Genomic DNA, 26,889 nt, shown 5'->3' with positions numbered 1-26,889 from the left:
AGACTGCTATACAAGCAGCACATTGACTACTCTAAAAAATATCCAAGTTTCATTTCTATAGTATTGTCCCTTGAGAAGATATACTAAAATGTTTGCTGAAATGTGAGGGGTGTACTTATATATATATATACAGCCACATATATTTAATCATGACAGAAACTCTGTAATGCTTAAGAGATATGACTGGATATCATTATTGCAGTGATTATGTTTCTAACATGTTATATGTTTGGCAACAGTTCTTCCAACCCTAAATGATGGAGTGTGTAGCCTTTCATTTATTAAACAACCATGTATGAAGACACATCATGGCCATATTCCAGGATGACAATGTCAAGATTCATCAGGCTCAAACTGTGAAAGAATGGTTGGGAGGGACGGGAGCATGAAGAATCACTTTCACACACCTCTGGCACCTCCAGTCCAGACCTTAAATTCAATGAAAGTCTTTGGGATGTGCTGAAGTACACTTTACAGAGTGCTGGACTCTTGCATTGTCAATTCAAGAACAAAAACTGATGCACCTCTTGATGGAAATAAATGTTGTGATGTAATTTCCATTTTATCACTGATTTCCTACTGACACACTACAGCAAAAATATATAAATAACTGGCTTTAAACTTTTTTTTGGTGAGAACACTAATGTGCCTAAGACTTTTGCACCCCTATATTGCCTCCCCATAATATAAAAAACTTTAAGTCACAAGCGTGGTTTTCATCTCACCCTATGTTTTCACATTTACAGCAGCAGAAGCAGCAGACGAATATGGCGACGATGATCACTCCGGCGAACACAGAGATGGTAATGATGAGAGTCTGGAAATTCACTGTGATTCATACAACAAAGAATTGATGTGATCATTTTTGTCCACAACTTGTACTCCAAAACAGGCAGTATATGCAGAATTAAACTGCCCTTGACTCATTTTACAAGAGTTTAAATGGAGTTCAAAGTAATAAAGTGACAATCAAGAATGCAATGAAGTTAAAGCTACTGTGAACTATGGACTAAGAATGTGGCGAATAAAGTTCTAGTTTTTACAGTTCAGCATACAAGTTTATATTCCCCATTACATCCATTAAGACAGTAAACAAATGACAAGATGTTTCCCGCTGTATGTGATTATCAATCTTACTCCAGCACATTCCCCATCGTGCATCTGAGAGAGGACAGACACTACGAGATGGTAGAACGCTCTTCACTGGATAGTCAATGCATTTCTGGCTTGAGATGCACCACAAACACTGAACAAAAGATAACATACACAACCATTATGAACATTTATGTCACAGCACAATTGTGATTTTTCACCCATTTTTGCTGTCTGTATAACAAATACTATGGAGTTTGGAAGTGTTATCAGTGAATAACAAATTATATGCACACTGACAAATCCTACCGAAACAATCTTCAGACATTCTTCACAAGTTGTGTTGGATTTTATAGTGCAGTCTGTGAAAAGGAGGCAGTTTTAGGGGCAAGTCTGAAATCAATGTTACAGCTGTTTTTAACTGTTTAATAAATGAAATCTAAAACATGCAGCATTGCTCAGAATTCTATTTTGAATGAAAATAAAACATTCTCTTCAAGCAGTTATATAAAATATTCTCCCTGACCTCTTAAAACTCCTTTGATAAGTTCTCGATCATGTGATTTAAACAGGGCACACTCTCTTTGTCTTTACGTCATGATCGGATACAATTCCAATTTTCCAAGGTTAAGGTTTAAATTTGACTATAAAGGCATCAGCAAAACACGTTTTGAAACAATTTAGTCGTTTACGCTACTAAAGTCTTTCAATAAGTAAAACTGTCTATGGTTGGTCCCGTTGTATTTTACTGAGCCTGAGTCATATGATCAGCTGCTCAAAGTCACATTTGTAACCGTATGGTTATACGTGACTTATTAAGACGTTACCATTTCCAAGAAAATAGACAATATAGAACTATTAATTCTTGCTAGACAAACGAACAGAAAAAACAGTCTTCGTCTGAAAACCTTGCAAGCTGCATCATTTTGGGTATCATGCGCACGTACCAAATCTGAAGAAAGCTAATTCCCAAACAAAAGATAGTTAAATGTATTGAAGTAGCCATTGTTGTTCTACCGTATTTAGCTTGTAAAAGCTTGTAAACAAACAGCACTGTGGCTGAAACTTACTTGTTACTGGACTTGTCGTCTGAGCAAAAACAACAGCAAAACTGAAGACAAAGAAAACAAAAGACAGTAAAAAAGTCCGAGTTTGGATCATGTTGGCAAACGCAGCGGATCTGTGTTGATTTCAGCCCTGGTTAGTTGGTCATGTGTTTTCTGGAAGGAAGGATTGAACCTCGTCTTTTCAAGAACCTCCCAGTTTCGAAATAGTGGTTTATGGTTAAGCAGGATTTATTTGAGGCACTGATTTATACGTTTATTTTCTGACAAAACAATGTGCATTTATTTATTTATTTAAAAAAAAGACATGTTAGCGTCTTAAAATTAATTAGACAATTATTATATAATAGGCTACCTAAAAACATAAATTATTATTTATTAAAATAAAAAGATGTATTTAAATACACATTCTGACCTGTTAGTACTTTTTTTAATGGCTAACGTTTGAAAAAAATTTTTTTACAAAAAAATCGGTCTATCTCTTCTAAATTAAAAATTTCTTTATTGGCCTAACTGTAAACAATACAATATTGCCAAAGCTTTGAATACATAGAATAATAATAAAAACATCAAAATAATAAAATATTATAACATAACTTAAATTTAAATAAACAGTGTAACAGATTAGAACATGTGTGAACATTTGATACCACAGTGTTTTAACACACACACACACACACACGCGCTTTTTTCTGGGTTCATTTCTTGGGTTTGAAATGTTTTAAAATGTAGCGATTCTGTGGGACTTGATTTTAGATGCATCCAGATTTTGATGGATCTCTTTTGCAAATTAATAATCAATGGGAATCAGCCTAATTCTGCACTACATGCATTATTGGGAGTTTTTCTTTGTAGTTTCAGTATGAGTTTGCAGAATTCTGTTTGTAGGGCTTCTGTTGGATATCTGTCCCATCTAGTAGCTCATTGAGTTTGTTAAGCTTACAATTCAATTGTTTAAAATACTGCTAAATAACTTCCCTAGATTACTGCTCACACGAATGCCTCTGAATATGAATTGGGGTAATAAGTCCTTGGCTCCAGATGTCAGGAAAACAGCCTGTAGTAAGTACAGTGTTGAAAAATTGGAGCACAGCACCTGCAGCTCAGGTGTGCTCAGAATTTCTCCTAGAATGATGTCAGGTCAAGTTTGCAGATTTTGCTTGATCAGATTATAATTGTCATTGAGTTGATTTGATGGGATTTCTTTATATAAGTTTTCAAAATGGTTTTTCCAAATTTCTCCATCTTGTATTGGTAGGTCTTGTGTTGTTGTTGTTTTTATTTTTAGTGCTCAGATTATTCCACATATCCCAGAACTGATTTTGATTCATTTGATGTTCTAATTCTTGTATACTTTTGGTCAGGTGGTGTTGCTTTTTCTCTCTAATAGTGTATTTATATATGTTTAGTTTTGAAAAGTGTTCAGTTCTTATTTCAGTGCTGTTTGGTTCTTTATGTTTCAGATTTGATAATTTTCTAAGTTGTTTTCTTAAGGTTTCATAAATGAGTCAAACCATTTTTCATCTTTTGGAGTATTTTTTTGCCTTTCTTTTTCAATTCACTGTGCTGCTTTTTAAAATATGTAATTGATTTCATTTGTAGCCATCTTTAGTTGTTTTAGTTCTTCAGAATTGAGGGCTTGGACAAATTTGTCTGCGCTGTCTGGAGCCCATCTGTATCTCTGCTGGACCTGATACATTTGCCAGGTTTCCAGTCTGTTTTGTTCTGGTGTGGGATGTGATTTGATAAAAATGTTAGTTTGGTTATGGTCAGGAAGCAGAGTTTGCTGTTTGACAGTAAAGGCACTGAAGGAGGATGGGTCCATGTCAGTGTTGGCATAGTCAACTACACTAGCTCCAAGACCTGAACAACACGTGAACCTCCCTAAAGAGTCCCATCTGATCCTGCTGTTCAGTATGTACAGGCCCGAGGCTCGGCAGAGGTGCAACAACTCTCTACCGTTTTTATTCAGTTTGATCAAGGTTGTTTCTCGGTGGAAGTTTTCTTGTGAGACTTTGCTCAAAGACATATTCATTCATCTATGTCATCAGGTTCAGATCCAGTTCTTGCACTACCCTGGGGCTGGAAATGGCTGATTTCTGTGAGGATGTTGTTGAGATATTCCTCGTCAAGGGGATTCCACTGGGGGAATGTAGATGGCACAGAGATACGTGTCTGTAGTTGAAATGCCAATTTGGTTTAGTTTTAACCAGCAACGACATTTCCAACTGTAATAGTAGAAATGTGTTTGGCCAGATCCTCCCTGAACCACACCAGAATTCCTCCCTAGTGGACGATGGACTGTATTTTTAACTGAGGGCACAATTACTTATTTGTAGCCTGTAGTGATTGGTCATTTATGAACGATCCATTCATTGCATCTGTCACGGGTCAAATGGACGAAAGACTCGGGAGGTAAAGTAATTATGTTCCCTATAAATTATTTTAGACTGCATTATAATGATTTCTTAATTCAGAATATGATCAAGATTGAGAAGATGGATGTGTTTGGGGAATTTGGCTGTTAAAACTATAACATTTAAAACCACTTATATGTGGTATACCACTTACTTTGACTCGTAAAAAGATTCGTTTTGATGAACGAGATCGAACAAGAGAGTCAGTAAAATGATCCGAACTTCGCATCACTAGTAGCCTGAGGGACAGTAGGTAACCGCATTATTTCGACACCAGGTTCAATTGAGGATTATAATATCAACATCTTCGATATGTTTTAGAAATTCTGGGTCTGTGCTTTCATTGTTCTGCTGCTGGTCTTTTCTTTCTTACTTTCTTTCTTTTTGTCTGTCCATCCATCCAGGGGGAAGAGGCACACTCATAAAGCACTCTACAAAATGCATCCCTTTCTGAATGTGTGCAGTAATTATATTTGAATCAAAGACGTTGTGTCTTGCAATGGAGGCTCTAATGGCTCTTCAAGACCCCGATTCCTACTGTGACAACCTCTATCAATCTGACATGCAAATAACAGACTATGGCTTCCTGGAGGACCAAACTAAAATGAATAGCAATGCACTTTTTATTTGGCCGCACAAGGGTTCACTCTGAATTGTTCGGTACTAGTGCACCTCAGTGATGATCTGGGACATTTCACAGCCTTGCTACATTCTGCAGTGTTTCGTGTCCCATGTATATGCCAGCATCATTGTTCATATATTATATTATAACAGATATATTATAACAGATACTAACAAATATGAATTAAAATAAACTGAAAAAATCTCCAAAATATTCTTATTACAAGGGAATTTTGGAAAAAGGAATGAATGCATGTTGCAGTTGTTTATTATTTTGTATCACACGCATTAGATTGTGGAAAAGCGAAGAACAAAGGAAAATGTAAGGTCATTCAATAACATTTAAATAATCCACACCATATCTGGAACTGAAATAATTTATTAAGCATTTTGTAAATCCAGTTACAAAAAAAAACAACCTTTGATTTTCATCCTCTACACAAGCTGAAATATTTCGACTCTAAACTAATGACGATGGCTCTGGAATTGAACTGACCAGCAGCTCACCAGATTTATTAATGGAGCAATAATGAACAGAACTTTGAATGAGGTCGTGGTACCACACAAATGAGCCTCTACCACAGTGTCATCCTTCATTCATACCATCACTGTGTGTTACATCACTGATGTAGTCTGTACACGACATGCCATCAACACAACATCATCACCCATACAACAACACTAACACTGAATAAATACCCAGCCCACCCATAATTATTCACTCTCTTTTAGGCACAAAAAATCATCCTTCAGTTGCAGGCTTCCTTTAAAACATTCTTAACCATCTTAGAAAAAAAAAAACATCCAGATGATGTCTGAAAAAAGGTTTGATGAATGAACCAAAATGGATTTTCTTTTCTTAAAAGAATAGATTTACAACTGACCTACTGTGTGAAATACTGTGTGATTTTTTTTTTACAGCTTTTCTGCTAAATTAATATCAGTACAGTGGTATTCCACATATTTCCTGTCAAATCTTTTGTTCCTATAACACCCAGAACACTGCACTGAAATGTTGAGATATTGCTTGTCTTTATACTGTACCTGAGCTTAACCCAGAAGGGGCCATTCACACAGAATGCATTTTTCTATTGTTTTATAAACATGCACTATAGACGGAAGTGTTTGACCATTGTGCGTATCTGACCATGGAAACGGTACATTAAAAGCGGGCTCTATTTTTGTGATAGCAGATTATTGCAGAAGTGGAAGCACTTAAAATTGGTGAGTGTCTTCTTTAAAAACAGACCAAACTTTGGTTGGTATGAACTTACAATCATCATGAACTACAACCATTTATTTTCACATCTGGGCTCAAAAATGTGGATGACAGTTTCAGTTTGAAGCTTTAAATAAGTCTCTAGTCTAGACCTTGCATTGTTTTTATTCCACTGCCCTGTGTATTGCGTTTTTTTTAAACGCAAATTGACCTAAGGGCCAAGTACATCGATCTAGTGCGTTTACAATGGAAAAGCAGCTCAGTGGAATGCAAAAACATATTTTGTGTGAATGGCCCCTTATGCACAATACATAAGAGAACGCATAGATGAAAATGGCAAGCCATAAAAGCAGAAAACCTTTTCCTCATTCTTTCAACCCGAGGAACCTGAGTGAAGGTTCAAATGCAAATCTGCACAGACCAGCCCTTGTGTGGAGTCAGGCAAATGGACAAGTTTTAACATGGCTGTTGACACTTTCAATGTGTGCAATCACCTCAGGCTATGAGTCTTTGAGAGCTCTCAACAAAACACTGTTTTGTTTGTAACATTTAAGACCCTGTTTGGATCTTTTCACTTCAAAGAGTGTTCAAAACTGAAAATGGACAAAATCAGAAAACCAGAAAGGAGCATGTTAAAGCATTCAGGACTTTGAGGTATTGGCGATGAACATTTGCTGGTTAACTAGCATTGCACCACGTACTAACCAGACGTGATGGGATAAAGGAACAAGTGCTAAACTCAACTGTGATCATTTACAGGACATTCTATTGAAATCTCATTGGTCCAAAATCCCACTCCACATAACTGTGTATTAATCATTAAATATGATACGTTATTAGAGGGGTGGCTGTCTACACATATGCAGATTTTGAAATGATGTTTGTCTTCCCACTGGTTCCTGTACCATCATCTTATATTCGCCAATCCGCATCCCCGCAGTTAAGCTCTTTTTTCCATCACTGAGAAGGAAATCTCTAGCATCTTGACTGTGATTGGTCAGTACTCATCACCTGATCCAGTTGCTCCCAAAGCTGGCCACTGATCTGACGCTGCATCGCTTCTTAACTATCATGTTGATGTAGGCTTTCATTATTTTGGTGATCTCTCCAACCTGAAACAAGCCACAGTTTATACACAGTGAACACTTCTATTCAATTATATGTTGATTATGTATTCTTACAGGGATAGTTCACCCAAAAACTGAAATTCTGTCATCATTATTTGCGCCAAAACTCATAAGACTTATCTTTGAAAACCAAACTTTGAAGATTCAAAAAGTTAATGAAGAGACTATTTAATCCAACTACATGCATACAACACATTAAATATGGTTAATGGAAGATCAAACACACTTCATAACAGGCATGCAAAAACAAACCTCATTGGTTCTCGTGCATGCAAGCAAGTACGTTTGAGATTCTGTTTACCATATTTGATGTGTTGATCAATGTTTATGTGAATAAAAGTCTACATTGAAGCTGTTCATACAGTAATTGTGTTTGTTCAGAAGACTTGGATTAAAATGCTCGATTCACATTGATGTAGTTTACTATGTCTTTATGAACTTTATGAAGCATCAACATTTTGATGTAATGAACTTTTATGAACGAATTTCTCAGGTTTCATTAAAAATTACTTCCTTTGTGTTTTAAAGATGAAGTCTTATGGCTTTGGAACGACATGTGGATGAGTAAATGATGACATCTTTTGGTTAACTATCCATTTAAAATGACATTTGATTACCTGAGGTGTCTCAAAAAACATGTCTCTGCCATCCACTGTGATCTTGTATGTGCTGGCAAGAGGAGCTCCGAAGAAGACAATGTGTTCGTAGGGGAAAGTCTCCAGAGGTTTGGCCTCTCCTCTCTTATACACAGACACGTTCTCGGCACTCACGCTCAGCCAGAGGTCATGAGGGAAACCGCCTTCTCTACACTGCACACAGAATCACAGCAAATGTCAGATTAGACTATAGAAAAATTATCCAGATCCGATCTGGGTGTGAGACAGTAAAGCAACCACCCAGAACATCCAAAAATACCTTCGCACATGCATAACACACCATTCACCGTTCACACACCAATCCATTTTTCCTCAAAAAAGCACTATTTGTTGATAAAGTTACGTGATGTGAAGGCCAAGAATGGTAACCCATAATCGTAATTTGTCCTCGGCATTTAACAAGTTAGTGCACACACTTTAGAAGTGAGCAGTGAACACACACTCATACACACTCTATAACCATTAGGACACGACTGCCAATGAGAAATGGAAAGTTTGATGAGGAGTTTTAAACCATTTCACTAAATGTAATCACCCAAAACAAGCAAAATGATATTGCAGTGTTTTTTTTCATGGCATGTTTTGTGGCACTTTCAAAGTGAAATGTCCAATCAATGTGAAATGAGTGGCACTAAAAGCACATCCAGTTTTACTCAAAACTGATGAACACGAATTTGGAAGTTCAGAAATTAAATGTCTGGTGACTGGCGCTAAAAGGTTAATGCTCTATCATGTTTGAAAATAATGTTCCATCTACTACACTAAACCCTGCCCTAAACCTAACTGATAGAGGTAATATAAGCAAACGATAAGATAAAAAAGCATTTGCAACCATGCCATTTTAGCTTGCTTCTATAAGTCTTTCGGCTCTTTTATCGTGACTCGTGTTTCATGGGTACCCGAGAACTTTGCATTACGAGTGCAATGCTGATTCAGAGGAGCTACCGAGCAAGTTTACTAGAAAAAGTCATCAATTTGGAGCTGGTTATGTTAAGTAAATGTCAAAATGTACATTTTTGCATTTCAAGATTTTCCATTGAACCCATGTTGTAGTCATCTTTTGTTTCATCCTAAGTGCTTACCTCCACATCAAACAGCGTAGATCCATACCCAGGCCATTCTTTAATGATGTTCATATATTTGAGCATGGCTTGGTGTTGATCCAGACCATGCAGTCGACTCCATTTCTCCATAACACTGGCCCTGGTGGCTGAGGTCTCTTCCTTGATCCACATTTCCAGCATTTGTTCCTCCTGCATGCTGCGCTGTTTCTTCATAGTGCCCGTCTTGAGTCCACGCCTCAGTGTGCCGTCCAGGAAGCTCGTCCTCCTCCTTTCTAGGGTCTGTCCCGGTCCAGCAGCTCCTCCTACTTTGGTGAACTGAAGTATGCGGTTGCGCAGACGGCCAGTGGGGTAGACGCTGTCCAAGCTCCAGTTCACCCGAGACACATCCCCAGACAGGTACTGCAGACGTAAAGCAGCCAGGTGCTGAAGGGTGTCCTCATGGGCAGGAAAGTGACCGCTTATTAAACTTTCATGAGCCTGGAGAGATGAATGAGAACAAAACTCACATCTAACTTCCTTTGAACATGGCAAAAAAAAATTGGACAAATGTATTACAATATGGGTTGGGTTTGTGCTTCAAAAAAGAAAAAGATATCTGCCAATGGATTAGGAAAAATAACCTTAATTAAAGTTACGGCTTAATTTTAATTATTTTTTCACCCCACTGGCAGGTTGTTTTCAATGCTGGGTAGTAACTGATTACATGTAATCTGGATTATATAATCAGCTTCCAAAAAAGTACTTTTAAATTAAACTCACAACCCCCCTGCAGTGCCATCACAAAGCCCAGTCTGGGAAACCCTGACGTAATGTAATATTCAATGCACTTCATGTCGTTGACAACAAAGAATGGAAAATATTTTCTTTCTCTTATTATTTTTATATCAATATGGTATCAAAATTATGCTATTCAAATCAATGTGATTAAAGAGTTTCGTCAAAAGTAATCAAAAAGAAGTCAGATTATATTATCTTAAATGTGTAATTTACTAGATTACATTCCTTATGACAATTTTTGTCATGTAATTTGGAACGACTACAATTTGTAAGTAATCTACCCAGCTCTGGTTGTTTTAAGCACAAACTTACCAAATTTGATAAATTTCTAAGAAAACAAGACTTAATATTTTGTCATTTGCTTCTCAATTTAATATATCTGGATGATTTAGGAATGTTTAAGAATGTTTCTCATAAAGCTGAAATAAAAATAAAATAAATATTAGACTTTCTATAACTATAAGATCAACTTTTTATAATAATAATAAAACAATGACAATAACAAAAGAAAATAAAAACTATATATTTAACCTAAAATTAAAACTGAAAACATGAATATAAATATAAATCTGCCTTTGAGATGAATGGTCAACATTAGTTAGTTTAGATAGTTTCTCCAGGCATTACACACCTCCTCAATTGGTTTGAACAGAATGTGAAAAAGTGAAACTATAAATAACTGACCTGCTCAAACATGAAGACAAACTCCACTCCTTCCTTGGGCATGCTCTCCACATCTAAGAAACAATACAGTTTGAAGTACAGCTTCCATTGGCCGTCTTCCTCCACCTCACTTCCTGCCAGCCTGAGAAACAACCACCACAACAAACATTCGTTTTTGTGTGCTACTCATTAAATACATTATTTCACATTGGTTTTAAAGGTTTTATGGATGTTATTAATGCATTACTGCTTTAATAACCAGGTGATGACACATACGTTTGGCAGTGTTTTGTTGTAGCGGAGTTTAATTTCTGAGTGAATAGGTGCGGCAAATTTGAGGTGTAATTTTACCTCTCAAACTTGGCCAGCACATCGGCCACAATCACCCTGCTCTCCACGGCCCGGTCAATCGTTCTGTTGTGCTCGAACAAAGCAAACATGTTCCTGCTGTCCTCCATAGCCAAGCCTCGGATCAGTTTCTCTACCACCTACACACAGAAAAGAAATGAAACACCTCACCATCAGAATATTACACCATAAAGTTCCTCACGCAATCCTGATTAAGAGGAATATGTGTTCATCCACACTGTTTTCAGTTCATTGTAAGGGACAGGAAGACTTTTCCCCATCAATTGCCAGAGCCGAAAATGTTTTATCACTGTTTGTTTTATAATTGCATGATTTTTGGGATTACTTGTGTGGGTACAGTGGTTTAATTCTGAATCAACTAATATCTAATTACTCTCTTAAAACACTAGGTTACTGCATTATATTGTTTTTGCAGTTTGGCTGTGCTTTGCGGGCTGTTAGCATCCCTCACCTCTCCTGCTGTAGTGTGCGAGTTGATAGAAATCTTGCAGGAACCTCCACCATGGCAGTAAACAGTCGTCGTCATCTCCCGTCTGTTTAGGAGGGCGATAATCTCGTCTTGTGAAGGCACAAACTCCCGCGCTTTTGTCTTCTTCAGCGACTCGCCAACGAACACAGCGAACATCTCAATTTCTGTTCCAGGGAACAGCTCCTTTATCCTAAGAAGTGATCGATATCAGAAAATATTAATGTCACCAAATACAAAATATGATGTGGTCAGAATAAGTGTTGTTATTGTTAACTGAAATAAAATAAAACATAAATATTAGACTTAAACAAAAATGAGAAATGTTTCCTTGGAAACTAACTGAAATATTTAAGTGGAAGTTGAAGAACTAAAATGACTACAATTAAATGGAAATACAATTAAATCAATATAGAAATTTATTTTAAAAAGAAAATAATAAAATTGACAAAAGCATAACCAAATTTAAACTGAAATTAAAATAAACTGAAAAAATAAATAAATTAATGAATACTGTAACAGTATATAAATAATACTGAAGTTATACTGCTCCAAAATGTCCTTAAGCTAAAAAACAAAATGTTTGTGATCCTTTTGTTATTAAACAGATTAACCAAATAGCAAGTAGTGCAAAGTGATGCAAACACACTGGCCTACAGCAAAATTGTAATATGTTGTATCCAAAATATGTCATTTACATTTACAAACGATTAAACTGTCAACATAAGACCACCCAAGACAAAGCCAGGATGGTCCAAGTCATTATTAGTTATACTTTTAGGAAGATGCAATGAATTTGATTATTTTGGTTATATTGAGGTACAAAGGCTTAGGCCAGGATGTTATTTCTACCATTTCTTCTCAAACTGCACCACAAACCTTAATATATATATATTAGAACACTAAATTTAATTGGAAAATGACATCTATTATTTAACAGTATGAACGTATGTCATGTTCAAGGAGTAGCTACAACACCTTTTCAGGTGGAATCTGAGGTATCTGAGGATGCCACGGCTGGGCAGGAAGGTGCAGCTCATGCAGGTGAGCAGATGCCAGTGTGACCGGTTGGCGGGGCTGTTGGGCTGAGGCACGTGATTGGTTTGTTTGATCAGCTGACAGTAGACTTCGTCTCTGAGCGGCCGCAGATCTTGACATGTCTGTAAGATGCCTTGAATGATGGGCATTGGGTCTGACACAGCTTCCATCTCCTGTAATGAGTTAAAGATCTTGACCGCCTCATCTTGCAGGCTGGTGTAGCCTTTCTCCTTTTGCACTGCAGGAAGTAGGACAGGAAGAGGAGACAAATGGAGAAAGAGACACAGACAAGGGGATCAAATCCATCATCCCGCCAATCCAAAGTTCAAATGGTAAAAATGTGCGTCACTTAACAAATTGATCAACAACAATCCAACAATAGGGCCAAAATATATGAACCGTGTGAACAGGAGACTGTGGTTTGAATCGAATATTTAAGGGGTCTAGGTTTTAATAAATGTTAAACGGCCTGCGGTCAATTCCCTACAGAAAATACTTTTGTCTGTCAGTTTGTAAAACATGCAATGATATAATAAAAAATAAAAAAACAATAAACATTTTTCTAAATTCTTGGATAATTATTATACATGCAGCTTTTATGCCCTTCAATGAAAAACTTGCAATTTATTTAATAAAAAAAAATACATATATTAAAACTTTTTTAGTATTTGTCATTTTAATATTTTAAAATTAATTGGTCACACTGTAGAATTTGTAATTGTATATATGAATGTAAGTCTTTTGCATGAATTCTAGCTTTAAGTTATAGCAATGTTATTATCTCTTTTGTCTTTTTTAAATATTTCTATAAGTTTTAACTTATTTTTATTTCAGTTTTAGTAATTTTAATACTTGTTTAAAGTCAGTTGACAAGACATCCATTTCTAAAGTTTTTCATCTAATATTTATTTTTTATTTTACGTTATATTCAATTTACGAAAACAATTTCAAATTTAAACTTGCATTTATACATTTTGCAGATGTTGTAATTAGTTTACGAGTTAACAATAACACAGATTGTCTATAACTAACTTGTCCGACATTTAATAAATAAAAAGAGGAACACAGGAATGGATCAGTGTAACGGAGAGACTCACAGTTGACATTGACCTCTCCGTATGGTAGAGGCAGCAGCGGCGAGTGCAGCGGGTGCTGTGTGTATCTCAGGATGGGGTTCCTCCAGTACATCTGCTCCACAGCCTCCACATTAAGACTGCTCTCCTGCACCACCATCAAAAACAACAATGGCATTAGTGCTTTTATGTACTCATATAACACAGTGTACATCCACAGATCACTGCAGGTGGAAACACAGCACACAAAAGTGACACAAAAGGTTTTTGAGCTTTGCTGTTTTTGCCATGCTTGATAAACTAGGTAATACCACTCAAAGGTGGTAAACCAGTTCAAGTTTAAATTACAACATCAACATAATTAACCACCTCAGGTCAACTAGCTGAAAAGGTGGATCTCAACTAGCTAGCAGTCCATCTAACCAGATGATATGTAAAACTAGTTATCCAAATCTGGTGTTATCTGGATTTCTAGCAGAATAAAGCTGCACTTAACTGAATACTACTCACTTTATAACCGAGATTCACCTGTCACTGTACACTTTTTCTCAAGAAATAAATTAATCATAACTGCCATTGAATAACACACTTTTACAATGGCACAGGTAACTGAACTTTTTTATTTTGAGCCTCCATGCCACTAAGTGTCAGTATGGCGTCCAGCACATCATAAACCAAAATGACTGAGTACATTGTTAACAATTCAAAATCACTGTAGGCAAATATCCTGCATAGATGTAGAATGGAAGCACTCAGAAATAATCAAACAAAAACAGAATGAAGTTTGAAAAAACAAGAGAAAACAGTCTGAGTGAACAGCACACAGAGCACTCATCCGTGTACCTCACTTAACACTACAGTTTTTGACCCTGAGGGATTGCCGGGGCTTGATAGGTATTGGCTTCCACAACTGAAACATGATTGTTAATAAGATGAAAAACATCACTCTACAAGGGACCATGAATTCAATTAGATATTTTAGGGTGAATGTACCTTGATATCTCGGATGAGTTGCTGGGTAGGTGTTTCTATGGGAACTTTGTTGTCAATGGCCACCTGAATGGCTGAAGCCCATCTCATGGCTTCATTCAGTAGTTTGGTGTAGAGACGGTAAGAATGCTTTCTCCCATGGATTATTATGTTCCAGTAACCTGTGGACAACAGGAGGCATTGGAAATTGTCTAACGAAAATTCAAATAAATCAGTCAATCAATCAGAAACCTTGTTCTCTCACCTGTCTCCTTGTAAATTTTCTCATCAGGCTGACCAACTGAGCAAAGGCTGTTGAGCACCAGTGTTCCCAGTTTGGAGGCACTGCGCTCTGATGATTTATAATAATCCAGTGAGTTGTTGGTCAGAACAAACCAACGTTTCTTCAGCTTGAGAGACGTGCTCTTCCCACTGGACTTCATCTCTTTATGCAGCCAACCTTATGGAAAAATTGAGGGAGGAAGAAATTACAATCACTGAGAGTATGACAAGATTAAGATTAAAAGTGTGTATTTTAGTGACTATAAAATTATGATTTAATGAATAATTAATAGTTATAGATTAGTTTATCATTTCTCAAAAAAAGAAAATATAATGGTAACAGAGATGACATTAATTTTATTAAGTAACTGAAATCTGCAAATCTACAGATATCTATACATTACAAAAATAGAGAGAATTAAGACAAAATTAAATGACAAAATTTTCATTTAAACATGTACTGTATATTTGCAAATATTCCAAAGAACAAAACATTTAAAATTTGTTCATTTTTAAAAAGTCTATAGAAACGCATAGCAAAAGCTAGCACCAGTGATTCATTGTTTACAGAATTGTTTTGTACACAAATCTACAGTATACACTACCTTTCAAACATTTGGTCAGTAAGATTTGTTTTTGTTTTTGAAAGCTGCATTTTGCATGCTGGCTGCATTTATTTGATCAAAAATATAATAAAATATATAACTAAAATATATAAATAGAATTGAACTGCTTTTTTTTTAATTATATTTTAAAATATATTTTATTTCTGTGATGTCAAAGCTGAATTTTCAGCACCATTACTCCAGTCTTCAGTGTCACATTATCCTTCATAAATCATTCTAATATGCTGATTTGTTGCTTAAAAATGATTTCTTACTATTACCAATGTTGAGAAAAGAAACTGTGATAGATTTTACAAAAAGCAAAAAGAACAATATTTTGTTTTTATAGTAAAGGCATTCATATTGTTGAAAACGATTTTTGTCACTTTGGATCCTTGCTGAATAAAAGTATTAATTTATTTCTTTCTTTTCTTAAGTGATCCCAAAGTTTTAAACAGTAGTGTATGAAGGACACAAATAGCATCCGTTTTGTTGAATGATTCATCATGACCACAATGATAAATCTTTGTATCCTGTACAGACCGGTCTGACTCACCCCTCACTATGAACTCCTGGCCGTCTATTTTCGAGTCTCCTTTAGGCTTCTGGAGGAGCCCGATCCAGTGGTGCATTTCCTCTGGTGTGTCAGTGTTGCAATGGATCACGCGATTAGCAGTGATTATAACAAATGAGTTTGGCCTGAGGGAAAAAAATCTTATGAGTACAGCATTGTACAACCATTATCACAGATACTATTTAAAACAAAATTAAATGTTCCAAATTAATACATTAAATGCATGCAATATGGACAATATAAAAACACTTAGGTGTCTTAAACAACTATGTACTTGGATAAAATAAATTGTTAGGTAAACTTTTGCTGCTATGGACGTAGGATACGGGTATGGTTAGGGACAGGTTTTATGGTATGGTTACGTTTAAGGGGTAAGGGAAGGGTGCAATGCAATGTAAAAACAGTACAATGTTAAAACATGTATGTACACAATAAGAGCGTTGCATCAAATGATTAATCTAAAAGTTAGTTCATAGTAGTAAAAGACCCCTAATATAAAGTGGGACTTTATCATGCATTACCTGTCTGGATTGTCAGAAGCACATACAGAGTCGATAAGCCCAACATCCAGCGTTCCCTGAGGAAGAAATATCATAGAAATGACATATAAATACCATATTCTATGACACATAAAGGTGCTGAAAGTGCTAGATTAGTGTGAACACTCACAACTGCGTTCTTGGGGTTGGCCTGCTCGTGCTGCATCTGCAGAAGCTGTTCTGGAGTGGCACTGTGGACGCGGCTCAGCGCGTTGAACCAGCCACTGCAACACAAGCATGCAGACAGGAAGCATTAGACCATGTTAGGTATTAGACGACTATATTAAATGAGTTATATTACACCACAAGGGGGCACAACAGCTGAATATGGAAGTCAACACGCACTGAAGAAACTCAGGCACATTGGCCTTAAATAAATAAAGATTTTGAAATGTACCTTGCATCCTCAGGGGATTCTGCATAGATCTGGTAAGTCCTGTCCTCGGTCACGATATTCAGCGCATTCTCCTTCTCATGGTTGTCCACAATCTCCCTGCGTGAAACATCACAGACCGTCAGTCTATGAACATTAAAACTTCCAAATGCAACAGTAGTGGTGGACACTGGACTGGTCAATTGGTCTTTTGCTTGTGAGCACTAGGCAGACAGCCAGTTGCAGCAGTTACGTATCGTCATTTACATTGCGCACTGAGTTCTTACTTGGCAGCTCTGACGTCGATGGTTCCCTTTAGTTTCTCCTCACTGTCGTTCTCGAAATACATGAGTTTAGAGTCTCGAAGGACGAACCAGCGCATCTTCCAGTTCCTGCGGGACAGAGTGGACATCCCTCCACCTTTCTTGTACAGCCAGCCTGACTTGAGAGAGTCCTGCTTTGCCCTGAACCACATGAAGGTCTCATCTTTTAAAACACACCAGCGCCTGCGCCACGGGATCATCAGCCCACCTTAAATATGAAAAATAAGAAATAGAACAATGAAATATTAATCTTTCACTACAGTCTATACATTAAAAATGTTCGGTGTGAGCAATATTATTCAATGGTATAGACATAAGCTAAACAATAAGCAAGTAAATGGTAAGAAACACTCACTTTTCATGTACAGGTAGCTGTGGAAATAAGGAGGTCCACTTCCATTAAGAAGATGCACTCTACCGTTTGACACCTCCTCATCTGTGTCCACATATCCGTCGTTCTCATCATTGCTGTCCATGAACTGAGGGAAAAATAAAGAAGAGTGTGGATGTCAATAAAGGGCTTTCAAATGTACCGTACTACAGCTCAAAAGTTTGTGGTCTGTTTTTTTTATTGAAAAAAATTAATACTGTAATTCAGCAAGGATGGATTAAAGTAATAAAAGTGACAGTAAGGCATTTATGATGTTACAAAATATTGCTATTTCAAATACAAGCTGTTCTTTTCTATTCATTAAAAAAATCTTGAAATGGTTCCACAAAACATATAAAGCAGCACAACTAAATAATAATATTGATAATTTTACATTGATAATACTAAGATAATAATATTATTATTATCAACATCCATTTCTGAAGGATGTGACACTGACTGGAGTGATGATGCTGAAAATTCAGCTTTGCCACCAGGAATAAATGCCATTTTAAAATACACTAAAATAGAAAACAGTTATTTTAAATGGATTTAATATTTCACAATATTACTATATTTTGCTTAAAGGGTAAGTTCGGCGTTTTACAAGTAAAGCCCTGTTTTAAGATCGTTTCTGATGAAATCGAACGGTTAAGATTAAAATTTGGACACATGCTGCTGTCCCGAGAATTTTAGGTTTTTGCGTTAGCACCCCCCCACCTATAGGCTACAATGGTTTCATAGGTGCCTTGGAACAATCATTCATATAAACGCATTAAACTTTAGTTTACAAAGACGTGAAATTTACAGAGTGGTCTGGGGTGTTCACTGATATGCTCACGCGAAAATCGCTGCAAAAGATGCTTTCCAACTGGTTTTATCGTAGTTTTTGGAAGAATGTCCGGTTGTGAGGCGTTGGAAAAATAGGTCCACAGTTTTACATCGAATGGTAAAACACCTGTTGGAAAGCATCTTTTGCAGCAATTTATGTGTGAGCATATCAGTGAATACCACAGACCACTCTGTGAGTTTCACTTCTTTGTAAACTTAAGTTTAATGCGTTTATATAAATGATTGTTCCAATGCACCTATGAAACCATTGTAGCCTATAGGTGGGGGGGTGCTAACACAAAAACCTAAAATTCTCGGGACAGCAGCATGTGTCCAAATTTTAATCTTAACCGTTCGATTTCATCAGAAACGATCTTAAAACAGGGCTTTACTTGTAAAACGCCGAACTTACCCTTTAACTAAATGCAGCCTTGTGGAGAATAAGTGACTTCTTTTAAAAACATTTGCATGTTTTTACTAAAATGTCTTTTCTTTACTCTGTAACCGAGCACTTTGTGTTTGCTGCGGTAGGACATCTGCATTCCACTGTCTAATCCCACTAGTTAATACAAACAAAAAGAGCATGACATCAGTAAATGTGCTCCCATTGTTAACTGTCTTGTCAAGTTTCATATTACTCCCAAACATAACCCAAATCAAATATTCTCTGAGAGTCAACAATCAAGCTGTTGCAGGACTGTGTTTGGAGCAGTTGTGACAGGCATTGGCTAATAGCTGCACATTCTGGGAATACCCTGAGGGACAAAGACCCAATAAATATACCAAATCATATGCACCTGACCCCCCCCCCCGCTCTAGCAAATAAAACATGAGTAGATGCATGAAATCCAGAGCAATAAAGCATATTGCAAGAGCAGATTCATTCATTATTGGATTGTAACAAGTTAAAAAGAATTAGGGCAACGTGCTGAGTGTTTCTGTTTTGCTCTAAGCAATACCGGATCTCACTACCCTGACACTGAACTGTACAGTATAAACATGACGAAATGCATAATCCTTTCATGCCAAATTCCTTACAAGGCGTTCACTCTTTGCAGTGAAAATTCAACTGGAAGTCTCTCAATTTAAATGACAGGCGACGTGAGTTACAGTGACCGCCGGCGATGCCACAAAGATTACCAAACTTTATGCAAATGTTTAGTGACTGCTAATGGAAGTATATTATGAAACTCTCAGATGTTGCACCAGCTAAAACAGCAACTGAGTAGAAACATAACAAACAGCGGATGGGTCTGTAGGTCAACTAGTTGTCCATACTGGTTAAGATTCATATTTTTTCGCCGCAGTCCTTTAAGTGGGATGAATTAATAGATGTGAATTCACCAAGAGGGTTGTGATGTGGTGACAATGTGATGAAACTGTAAATATGCTGAGATGTTGTCTCTAAAGCCATGCCCTTTAAAGCACCGCCTCTATGGCAACCCGAGCAGTGACTTTGTAATGAGGTAGACAGACTCAACATCAAAGAGAACTCGTTAATTAGTTAACTGACCTTACAATATACGGCTAAAAGCAATAAATGGTTTAACATTATACATTATGTAATTTTACAGTAAAATGGTGTCAAATTTATGGTTTCGGCAAGTTAAAAGTCTAAATTACAATGAGAAAAAATAAAAGGACATTCTCAGAAGTCCATGTGTGACATCACGTATGATTAGGCTACATTTGTTATAAATATTTTTTCTTCTTATTTTTGTTCTTGGTAACTAAATAGCAGGAAATGAAACACAAAATGCCCTAATGTTACATTTTCTGTTATTAGTTCATTTTTGTTGCAATGTTTTAGTGTCATGCGTGTTACCCTGATGGTGTTTTGTCTGTGTGTATGACCCTGTGCAACGTCTATATACATGGGCATTGGCCATTTTTTATGGACAGGCCACTTACTATGGATTCTGATTCATCTTGTGTTTGTTGTTTTATCACTTGTGTTATTATGGTGGTCATCAGTCCATTTTAAGGCAAACTGGTAAATATAAATTATATCACTTAGACATATACATAAATAAAATATGAGGAAAATGAAATTTATAGTTATAAGTTATAAACATACATGTAGCAATATACCATCCCGCAATACCAAAACATTTTCATCGCATTTATTACGCTGAATTTCAACCAAAGCTGCCGTTTTTGTACCGTAAATTTCGAGATATTTTTTACAGTCTGGGCCTACATTCATTGTGAGAACAATGACCATTTTGTGATATAAAATGCTTAAAACGCTGATTTTTTTTATGTTAGCCATGAATAGCCTATATGAAACGCATCGGATCTGTTCATGTTTCTCAATCAGCCTAATTATTCAAAACCTCAAGATCAACTAGTTGATTCATTTTTCAGACAACCCATTGACTAGTTAGTTCACCCAATCGTTTAATCACCATTATCCAATTCCAAACCTGTTTGACTTACTTTCTTCTGTGGAACATAAAAGAAGATATTTTGAAGAATGTCGGTAACCAAACAGTTTTGGTTCCTATAGACTTCCACGGTATTTTTTGTCCATACAATGGAAGTCAATGGGAATCAAAACATTTAGTTACCAATATTCTTCAAAACATCATCTTTTATGTTCCACAAAAGCAAGCAATTCATACAGCTTTAGAACGACATGAGGGTGATTAAATTTTGACAGAATTTAAATTTTTGGGAGGGCTATCCCTTTGAAATTGTGTGTGATTTCCAGTTTTCTGTTTAAGTGTAAAAAGACTGAACTCACTGAGTCTGAGCTTCCCCTAAAAGAGTCTGTGCTGTTGTAGGTACAGGAAGATTTGCGTAGTACTTCCTCATCAGTGAGGTGTCCATCATTTGTACTTCCTGCATCCCCACAGCTCCCCAATGCCTCCTCAAACTCCTCTTGGTCATAGTCTGACTCTGTGTCGGGCAGAATACTGAAGCTGGTCTCCTCCACCGGCAGCACAATCTCTGTTAACATCTTCCTGTTTTTAAACACCAATCCATAGTCTTCTTTGGTTGGTGCCGGTACAGGTGGGGGAGGGGGTGGAGCTAAAGGTGGAGGTGGGGGTGGAGCTGAAGATGGAGGCGGAGGAATGTCTGAAAGTCTGCTTTGTTTGATGGAGGAATTGGATTTCGGCCGCTCCATCCGTGCAGGTGAGGATGTGGCCATAAGACCTTCGGCAAAGGCGGGCGGTGGAGGCGGAAGACTGGAGAGGATCTCTTTGTCCTGAGGCATGGGAGCCGGGGGAGGGAAGTCACGGAGAGGAATACACTCGTCGTCCGCGTGGAAGCCTTCGTCCACCTCCTCCTCGGCCAGAGGCGCGGTTGTCTCAGAGGGCTCGTGAAGGTTCTCCTCGCTGGAGAGCGACTGCTCCAAGCCTCCGAAGTCCAGCATCTCCAGGAACTCCGTAGCCACACGTGAAGCCTCTTTCTCCAGGCGGTAGATCTCGGCGTCCCTCTTCTGCCGCAGATCGTCTCTGGAACCGTCGTTTAGCAAGGACACCCCTTCGTCTCTCTGTCTCTGCAGCCGCTCAATCTCTCGCTCCAACCGCAGAATCTCCTCCATCTGACGACTCTCCTCTTCAGATGAGTACTGACACAGGCTGTGGGACACGTCCTTCTGGAATACGTTGGAGGGATAATGATTATATACACCAATAATATACAGTTCATTTAGCATTTTTATTCCATGGAACTCACTTTGGTATTATATAAACATCACAGTATGAATATGGTAAGCATTCTGGTATATGGGTCAATGACATATAAGAGTGTTCATGACAAGCTATACATTTTTTTTTTAAAAACAAGTTTAAAACAAGTTGTTTCAATTTAATGTCATGTAGTGTGACTATCATTCTTTTTCCCTTACATGTTACACACATGCTGGTGTAGACATCTTTATTATCTTCAAAAAGTTTTAAAATATATGTTTCAAGGTAAAAAGTTTAAATAATTAATTTGATCCATAAATATAATTACATTTTTTGGGAGTTGCACCACATAACTTGAACTAACTTCGTAATGTCCTAAAAATTTCACATTATGTGATATTTTGTTTGTGATATATATGCTGTTAAATATAATTTATAACAAAATAAATATAGAATATAATTATATATGGTTTTAATAATATAAATATAAATAAGCAGTGAAGCATTTTAGTTAAACTATGGTTACAACCTACTTAAGGTTTTCAAGAGGCCTTTTTGACCCATATAGAACAGTACCATGTAATTGCCAAAGACTTTCTGTAAGTGAAGACAGAGAATTAGGCCAAATACAAGAGATATATCCTTTCCAGATTTGAAATCGCTTCCATAAGAATATAAAATCAAATCCAATAGAATTAATACCTTGTGGTTGTGATGATTTTTCCCCACTAAACTCCTAATATGAGAAAAAAACAGGAGAGAATCCTTTTAGACAGAGTAGATTAAGAGCACAGTCCATCAGCCAACACAGAATTTTGTTGACCTAAATTAAAATTCAAACATTTGCCCAGATTGTGTTTTACCTGCTGTGCCCTGCCTCTCTTTCCTCCAGTATCTGTTTGCTCTTGAGCTCTTCCTGCCTCCTGTTCAACTCTTCCTCTTCCTGCCGTATCCGTAAAGCCTCCCGTTCCTCCTCTTCTTGAAGCCTCTGTTTCTCCTCCTCTCTCTTCCTTTCCTCCTCTTGTCTTCGTCTCTCTTCCTCAAGTCTCCTCAGCTCCTCTTGACGTCTCCTCTCTTCTTCCTCTCTTCGGATTCTCTCCTCCTCTTCTCTCCTCTTTTTTTCTTCCAAGAGCTGGCGACAGAGTTGCCGAGCGATCTGTCCGCGGAGGTGTTTCTGGAGGACCACGGCAGCAGAGCGGAAGCGCAGGAAAGCTTGTCTCCAGAAGTGAGCGCGGTAGTTCTTTTGGATTGTGATGGTGCTGGTCCGGACTTTTTTATAGTTTTTTCTGTGAGAAGAAGAATTACACCATTATAGAGCAAGCCCTCAAGGTTTTTCAATAATGATTAGTTTACAGGGATATTATAATAATTATGAGTATATTATAGCAATTACTCAATATAATAACTCTGTCATTAATACATCAGTAACTCATTTAAAAAGCAATTAGCCACACAATTCAAAATATTCAGTATCAATCACAAATATGAAAGACGGTTATTAATATAAAACACTCTGGATATTTAGTTGTCTGTCATAATAAAAGATCTGTGTTTGATCTGTTTGAGTAGCTGTGCCACAGTTCTCATACATTTAGACCAGGCCACCTAAATCAGAAAAATCTCATATCTGACCTGCAATGCAGGACTGAGAGTCTCTATGTGTGTTTATGTGTGAATTTGTGGGTGTTGAACTTTATGCAAAATTAAGGCGAAACAGAGACTTCATCAAACCCATAAATAACATCAGTACAGAGTTGTATATGAACACTAATCGCCCAGAAACCAAAATAGTGTCTCAACAGACAATTTACACAAAACAGATGTTGATATTTTGACGTCTGTCATAATGTTTGATTTACTATGGCATCAGAGTACACTCTAATTAAGGTTCTATATAGAACTCTAGGGATATTGACTCAATTTTATAGAACCCTTTATGCCAAAGAGGTTCTATATAAGGAAAATGTCTTAAATGATTGCATATTACTTTCATGTTTAACAGGGTTTTTTTTTACAGCTAAGCTACATACAATAAACCATGTACAGTATGCACAGTATGCATGTTAATAAACCAACATAAAATCCCTGATCATGCTATCAGCTCTCAAAACGGGCAAAATCCTGACTGATTTATGAATAAACAGCATGTAAATGTATTTACCTGTGTGTGTAGTGCTTATTGTTCAGTATTTGCAGTGAAAAGACACTCTTGATAACTTTTCATGGTAAAACCCTTATTAGTTTCCCTGCACTTTTCATAATGAATCTAACCCATTGGTTTTGCACTCAATGCACTAATTCACACAGCTCTGGTAAATCATTCCGTGATGCAGCTTTCCACTCATTCACATTTTCGATTATGGCAATCCATCCACTCAACTCAATAAAAAAGTAACTAAAGTCACAATGACAGTCTTAGGCAACTCACACGGCCCCATTTAACAAAGCGTGTTTATGCACAAACACACACAAAGCTGCACTAACCTTGCCACATAACTTAGTATGTGGGCCCGGATCACCATACCAGCCGTTGTGCGCACCTCCTCTCTTTCCTTCTCCAGCCTCTGCTCCAGAGCTTCCTTCAGAAACACCTGCACGGCACCAAAGAAGAAAGACAAGGAGAGGGAGAGGGAAGAGGGCAGGTTTAGGTAAACTGACTGTTAATTCTCTCCAGACGTTGTGAGCACGTCTCCAAATGTTCTCAGCAGGCTACAGGCTACAGGGAACTGATCTGTGGAGCTCTGCCATTGTGCTGAAACCACAGCGCTCTGATTTCCTGTTACTGCTGCTTCTCAGACTATTCCAGACAGACTGACGTGCATGGAGAGAGAGAGAGAGAGAGAGAGAGAGAGAGAGAGAGAGAGAGAGAGAGAGAGAGAGAGAGAGAGAGAGAGAGAGAGAGAGAGAGACGAGGGGGAAAGAGTGGCTCTCGGCCAAAGAGCAGGCCACACCCTCACTCTCTAAAAGACAAGAGACATGAAAGCTTAACCCTTTACTCAGAGATGTTGACTCATAGAAGAGAAACACAGTTCAGTTGAAGAAAAGGTGAAGTTCTGCATAATAAATGGCAATATATCTATAAATTATGTAAAAGAATAAACTACAGTGTTATACCGAAGAGTAATGGACTAGCCCTGGTTCCTCCAAAGATTTTCATCTGATGGAGTTTGGGTTCCTTGCCACTGTCGCCTTTGTCTCGCTTAGTTGTGGTTTAGAAGACACTTAGTATTCTGCAATATTATTTGTTTGACTTCAGTGACACTATTGGACAGGGACAAACATTTTACAGAATTGAGCTGAATGATGACACTTGTTCTGTACGGCTGTCTTATATTCATAATTGATGATTTTTGCAGCATTGACACTGTTATTGAACTGAATCAACACTGAACCGAATTGTGTTTTTAGAGCTGCTTTACAGCACCATTTAAATTAGTACCATATTTGCCATATTTGATGACGTTTGTATCATTAACTGTCATTTTCCTCTTTTTACTGTAGAGCTTTTTTAAAACAATCTATATTGTATGAATCAGGAGAGCTCGAATCTTGTTTCTCGAGATCCACCTACTTGCAGAGATACGATCCAGATTGGGTATAAATAAAAGTGACTTGACCTGACATTAAAAGCTCATTTAAAAGTTTTACACATTATGAAATAAATAGTTTTTTTAGTAAATAGTCATCTGTCACACAACAAGACGACTGTAACATGTTTTGTATAGTGTGGGTTGCCCTCATCAATGTATTTCACCATGTTCAAATGATGTGGCGCTAGTTTTAACTCAACCTCATTCTCGTTGTCTGCCAGCTCTGTAGATAGACTACAGATGCAGATGTAGCATTGTGTTGTTTGGTGATGTGAAGAGCGAAAATTAGACACTGAAACACACTTAATACAATGTTTTGCCACCCGAGACAACAGAAGAATCAGTACCTGCACGGATAAAGAACCAAAATGAGCTGAAACCACAAGATCGAAAGACCAACAAAGAAAAAACATTGATACAGCCCACACGATGGAAATATTTGATAATGGAGAAATTTCTACTAAAGGCCAAGTGGCTTCTTTTTTTGTTGTTGTACAGGTAAGGGGATTAACTATTCTGTAGACACTCTCTAAAACACACCAGTATCAGTGTAATTTACATAAAACTCAGAGACAATCATGCTGATCCATGTCAACAGATGGCAGAGCAGCATCTGTGTTATCAGAACTTAAAGTACACAAAGAACAGCAATGCTAATGCTAGCTAAACAAATACTGACTGCATCTTTAAAGAAATATAAAACACACTAAGCAAAATATTCTACAAAAATATGACCGACAGATAGCTTTACAAAATAGATATATTACTTAAAACAAAAACTGCTTCTTAATCTGTGTACGGTCAAATACTGTATGTGACAGGGCTCTCAAGTCTCACACACATTTCAACCCGTTCACACGCTCACACGCCACACCTTGTATTTCTCACGCTGAGGAGTAAGGGAACTTGTCCCGCTATACAATTAATGGACGAGACGCAGGCAAACGGAGGGAAGTTCTCTGCCGAGTTCATAGCATCTGTCTCGAGTTATACCGAGTTAAATGCTAGCTACCAGCCAATCAGAAATTAGAATGAGTTGTTTCCGGGTAAATTATGTGTTCCCGCTGCAAGCTCGTTCGTTACTAGACAACACGCGCACACACGGAGTGGAAGTTGAAAGAGCAAGATCTGATGAATGCGGTTTGCGGA

At 37.3% G+C, this 26,889-nt stretch overlaps 2 protein-coding genes across 2 annotated transcripts in view; both read right to left on the bottom strand.

Annotated features, from left to right (window-relative positions):
* Positions 1-2,364, bottom strand: part of pttg1ipb (PTTG1 interacting protein b) — a 4,683-nt gene extending 2,319 nt beyond the window's left edge. The window contains exons 1-4 of the mRNA XM_077215156.1: positions 2,163-2,364; positions 1,402-1,454; positions 1,138-1,246; positions 726-828 (exon numbers count right to left, since the gene is read on the bottom strand). Of these exons, the coding sequence (XP_077071271.1) occupies positions 726-828; positions 1,138-1,246; positions 1,402-1,454; positions 2,163-2,253 (356 nt within the window). The 5' untranslated portion in view covers positions 2,254-2,364. The remainder of the gene's footprint in view (positions 1-725; positions 829-1,137; positions 1,247-1,401; positions 1,455-2,162) is intronic.
* A 3,193-nt stretch (positions 2,365-5,557) lies between these two features.
* The window catches only part of myo10l3 (myosin X, like 3), a 77,006-nt gene continuing 55,674 nt past the window's right edge, over positions 5,558-26,889 (bottom strand). Inside the window, exons 21-40 of the mRNA XM_077217112.1 lie at positions 24,635-24,741; positions 23,014-23,436; positions 22,853-22,886; positions 21,259-22,116; positions 17,667-17,790; positions 17,276-17,519; positions 17,013-17,108; positions 16,746-16,839; positions 16,598-16,653; positions 16,059-16,201; positions 14,881-15,075; positions 14,640-14,797; positions 13,671-13,794; positions 12,514-12,811; positions 11,521-11,728; positions 11,052-11,188; positions 10,722-10,842; positions 9,279-9,737; positions 8,158-8,349; positions 5,558-7,525 (exon numbers count right to left, since the gene is read on the bottom strand). Coding sequence (XP_077073227.1) covers positions 7,421-7,525; positions 8,158-8,349; positions 9,279-9,737; positions 10,722-10,842; positions 11,052-11,188; positions 11,521-11,728; positions 12,514-12,811; positions 13,671-13,794; positions 14,640-14,797; positions 14,881-15,075; positions 16,059-16,201; positions 16,598-16,653; positions 16,746-16,839; positions 17,013-17,108; positions 17,276-17,519; positions 17,667-17,790; positions 21,259-22,116; positions 22,853-22,886; positions 23,014-23,436; positions 24,635-24,741 — 4,176 coding nt within the window. The 3' untranslated portion in view covers positions 5,558-7,420. The remainder of the gene's footprint in view (positions 7,526-8,157; positions 8,350-9,278; positions 9,738-10,721; positions 10,843-11,051; positions 11,189-11,520; positions 11,729-12,513; positions 12,812-13,670; positions 13,795-14,639; positions 14,798-14,880; positions 15,076-16,058; positions 16,202-16,597; positions 16,654-16,745; positions 16,840-17,012; positions 17,109-17,275; positions 17,520-17,666; positions 17,791-21,258; positions 22,117-22,852; positions 22,887-23,013; positions 23,437-24,634; positions 24,742-26,889) is intronic.

Source organism: Siphateles boraxobius, unplaced genomic scaffold (assembly GCF_051911475.1).
Source record: "Siphateles boraxobius isolate OS27281-9 unplaced genomic scaffold, OSU_SipBor_1 7, whole genome shotgun sequence".
Taxonomy (NCBI): Eukaryota; Metazoa; Chordata; class Actinopteri; order Cypriniformes; family Leuciscidae; genus Siphateles; species Siphateles boraxobius.
This window is presented reverse-complemented; position numbering and strand designations above follow the sequence as displayed.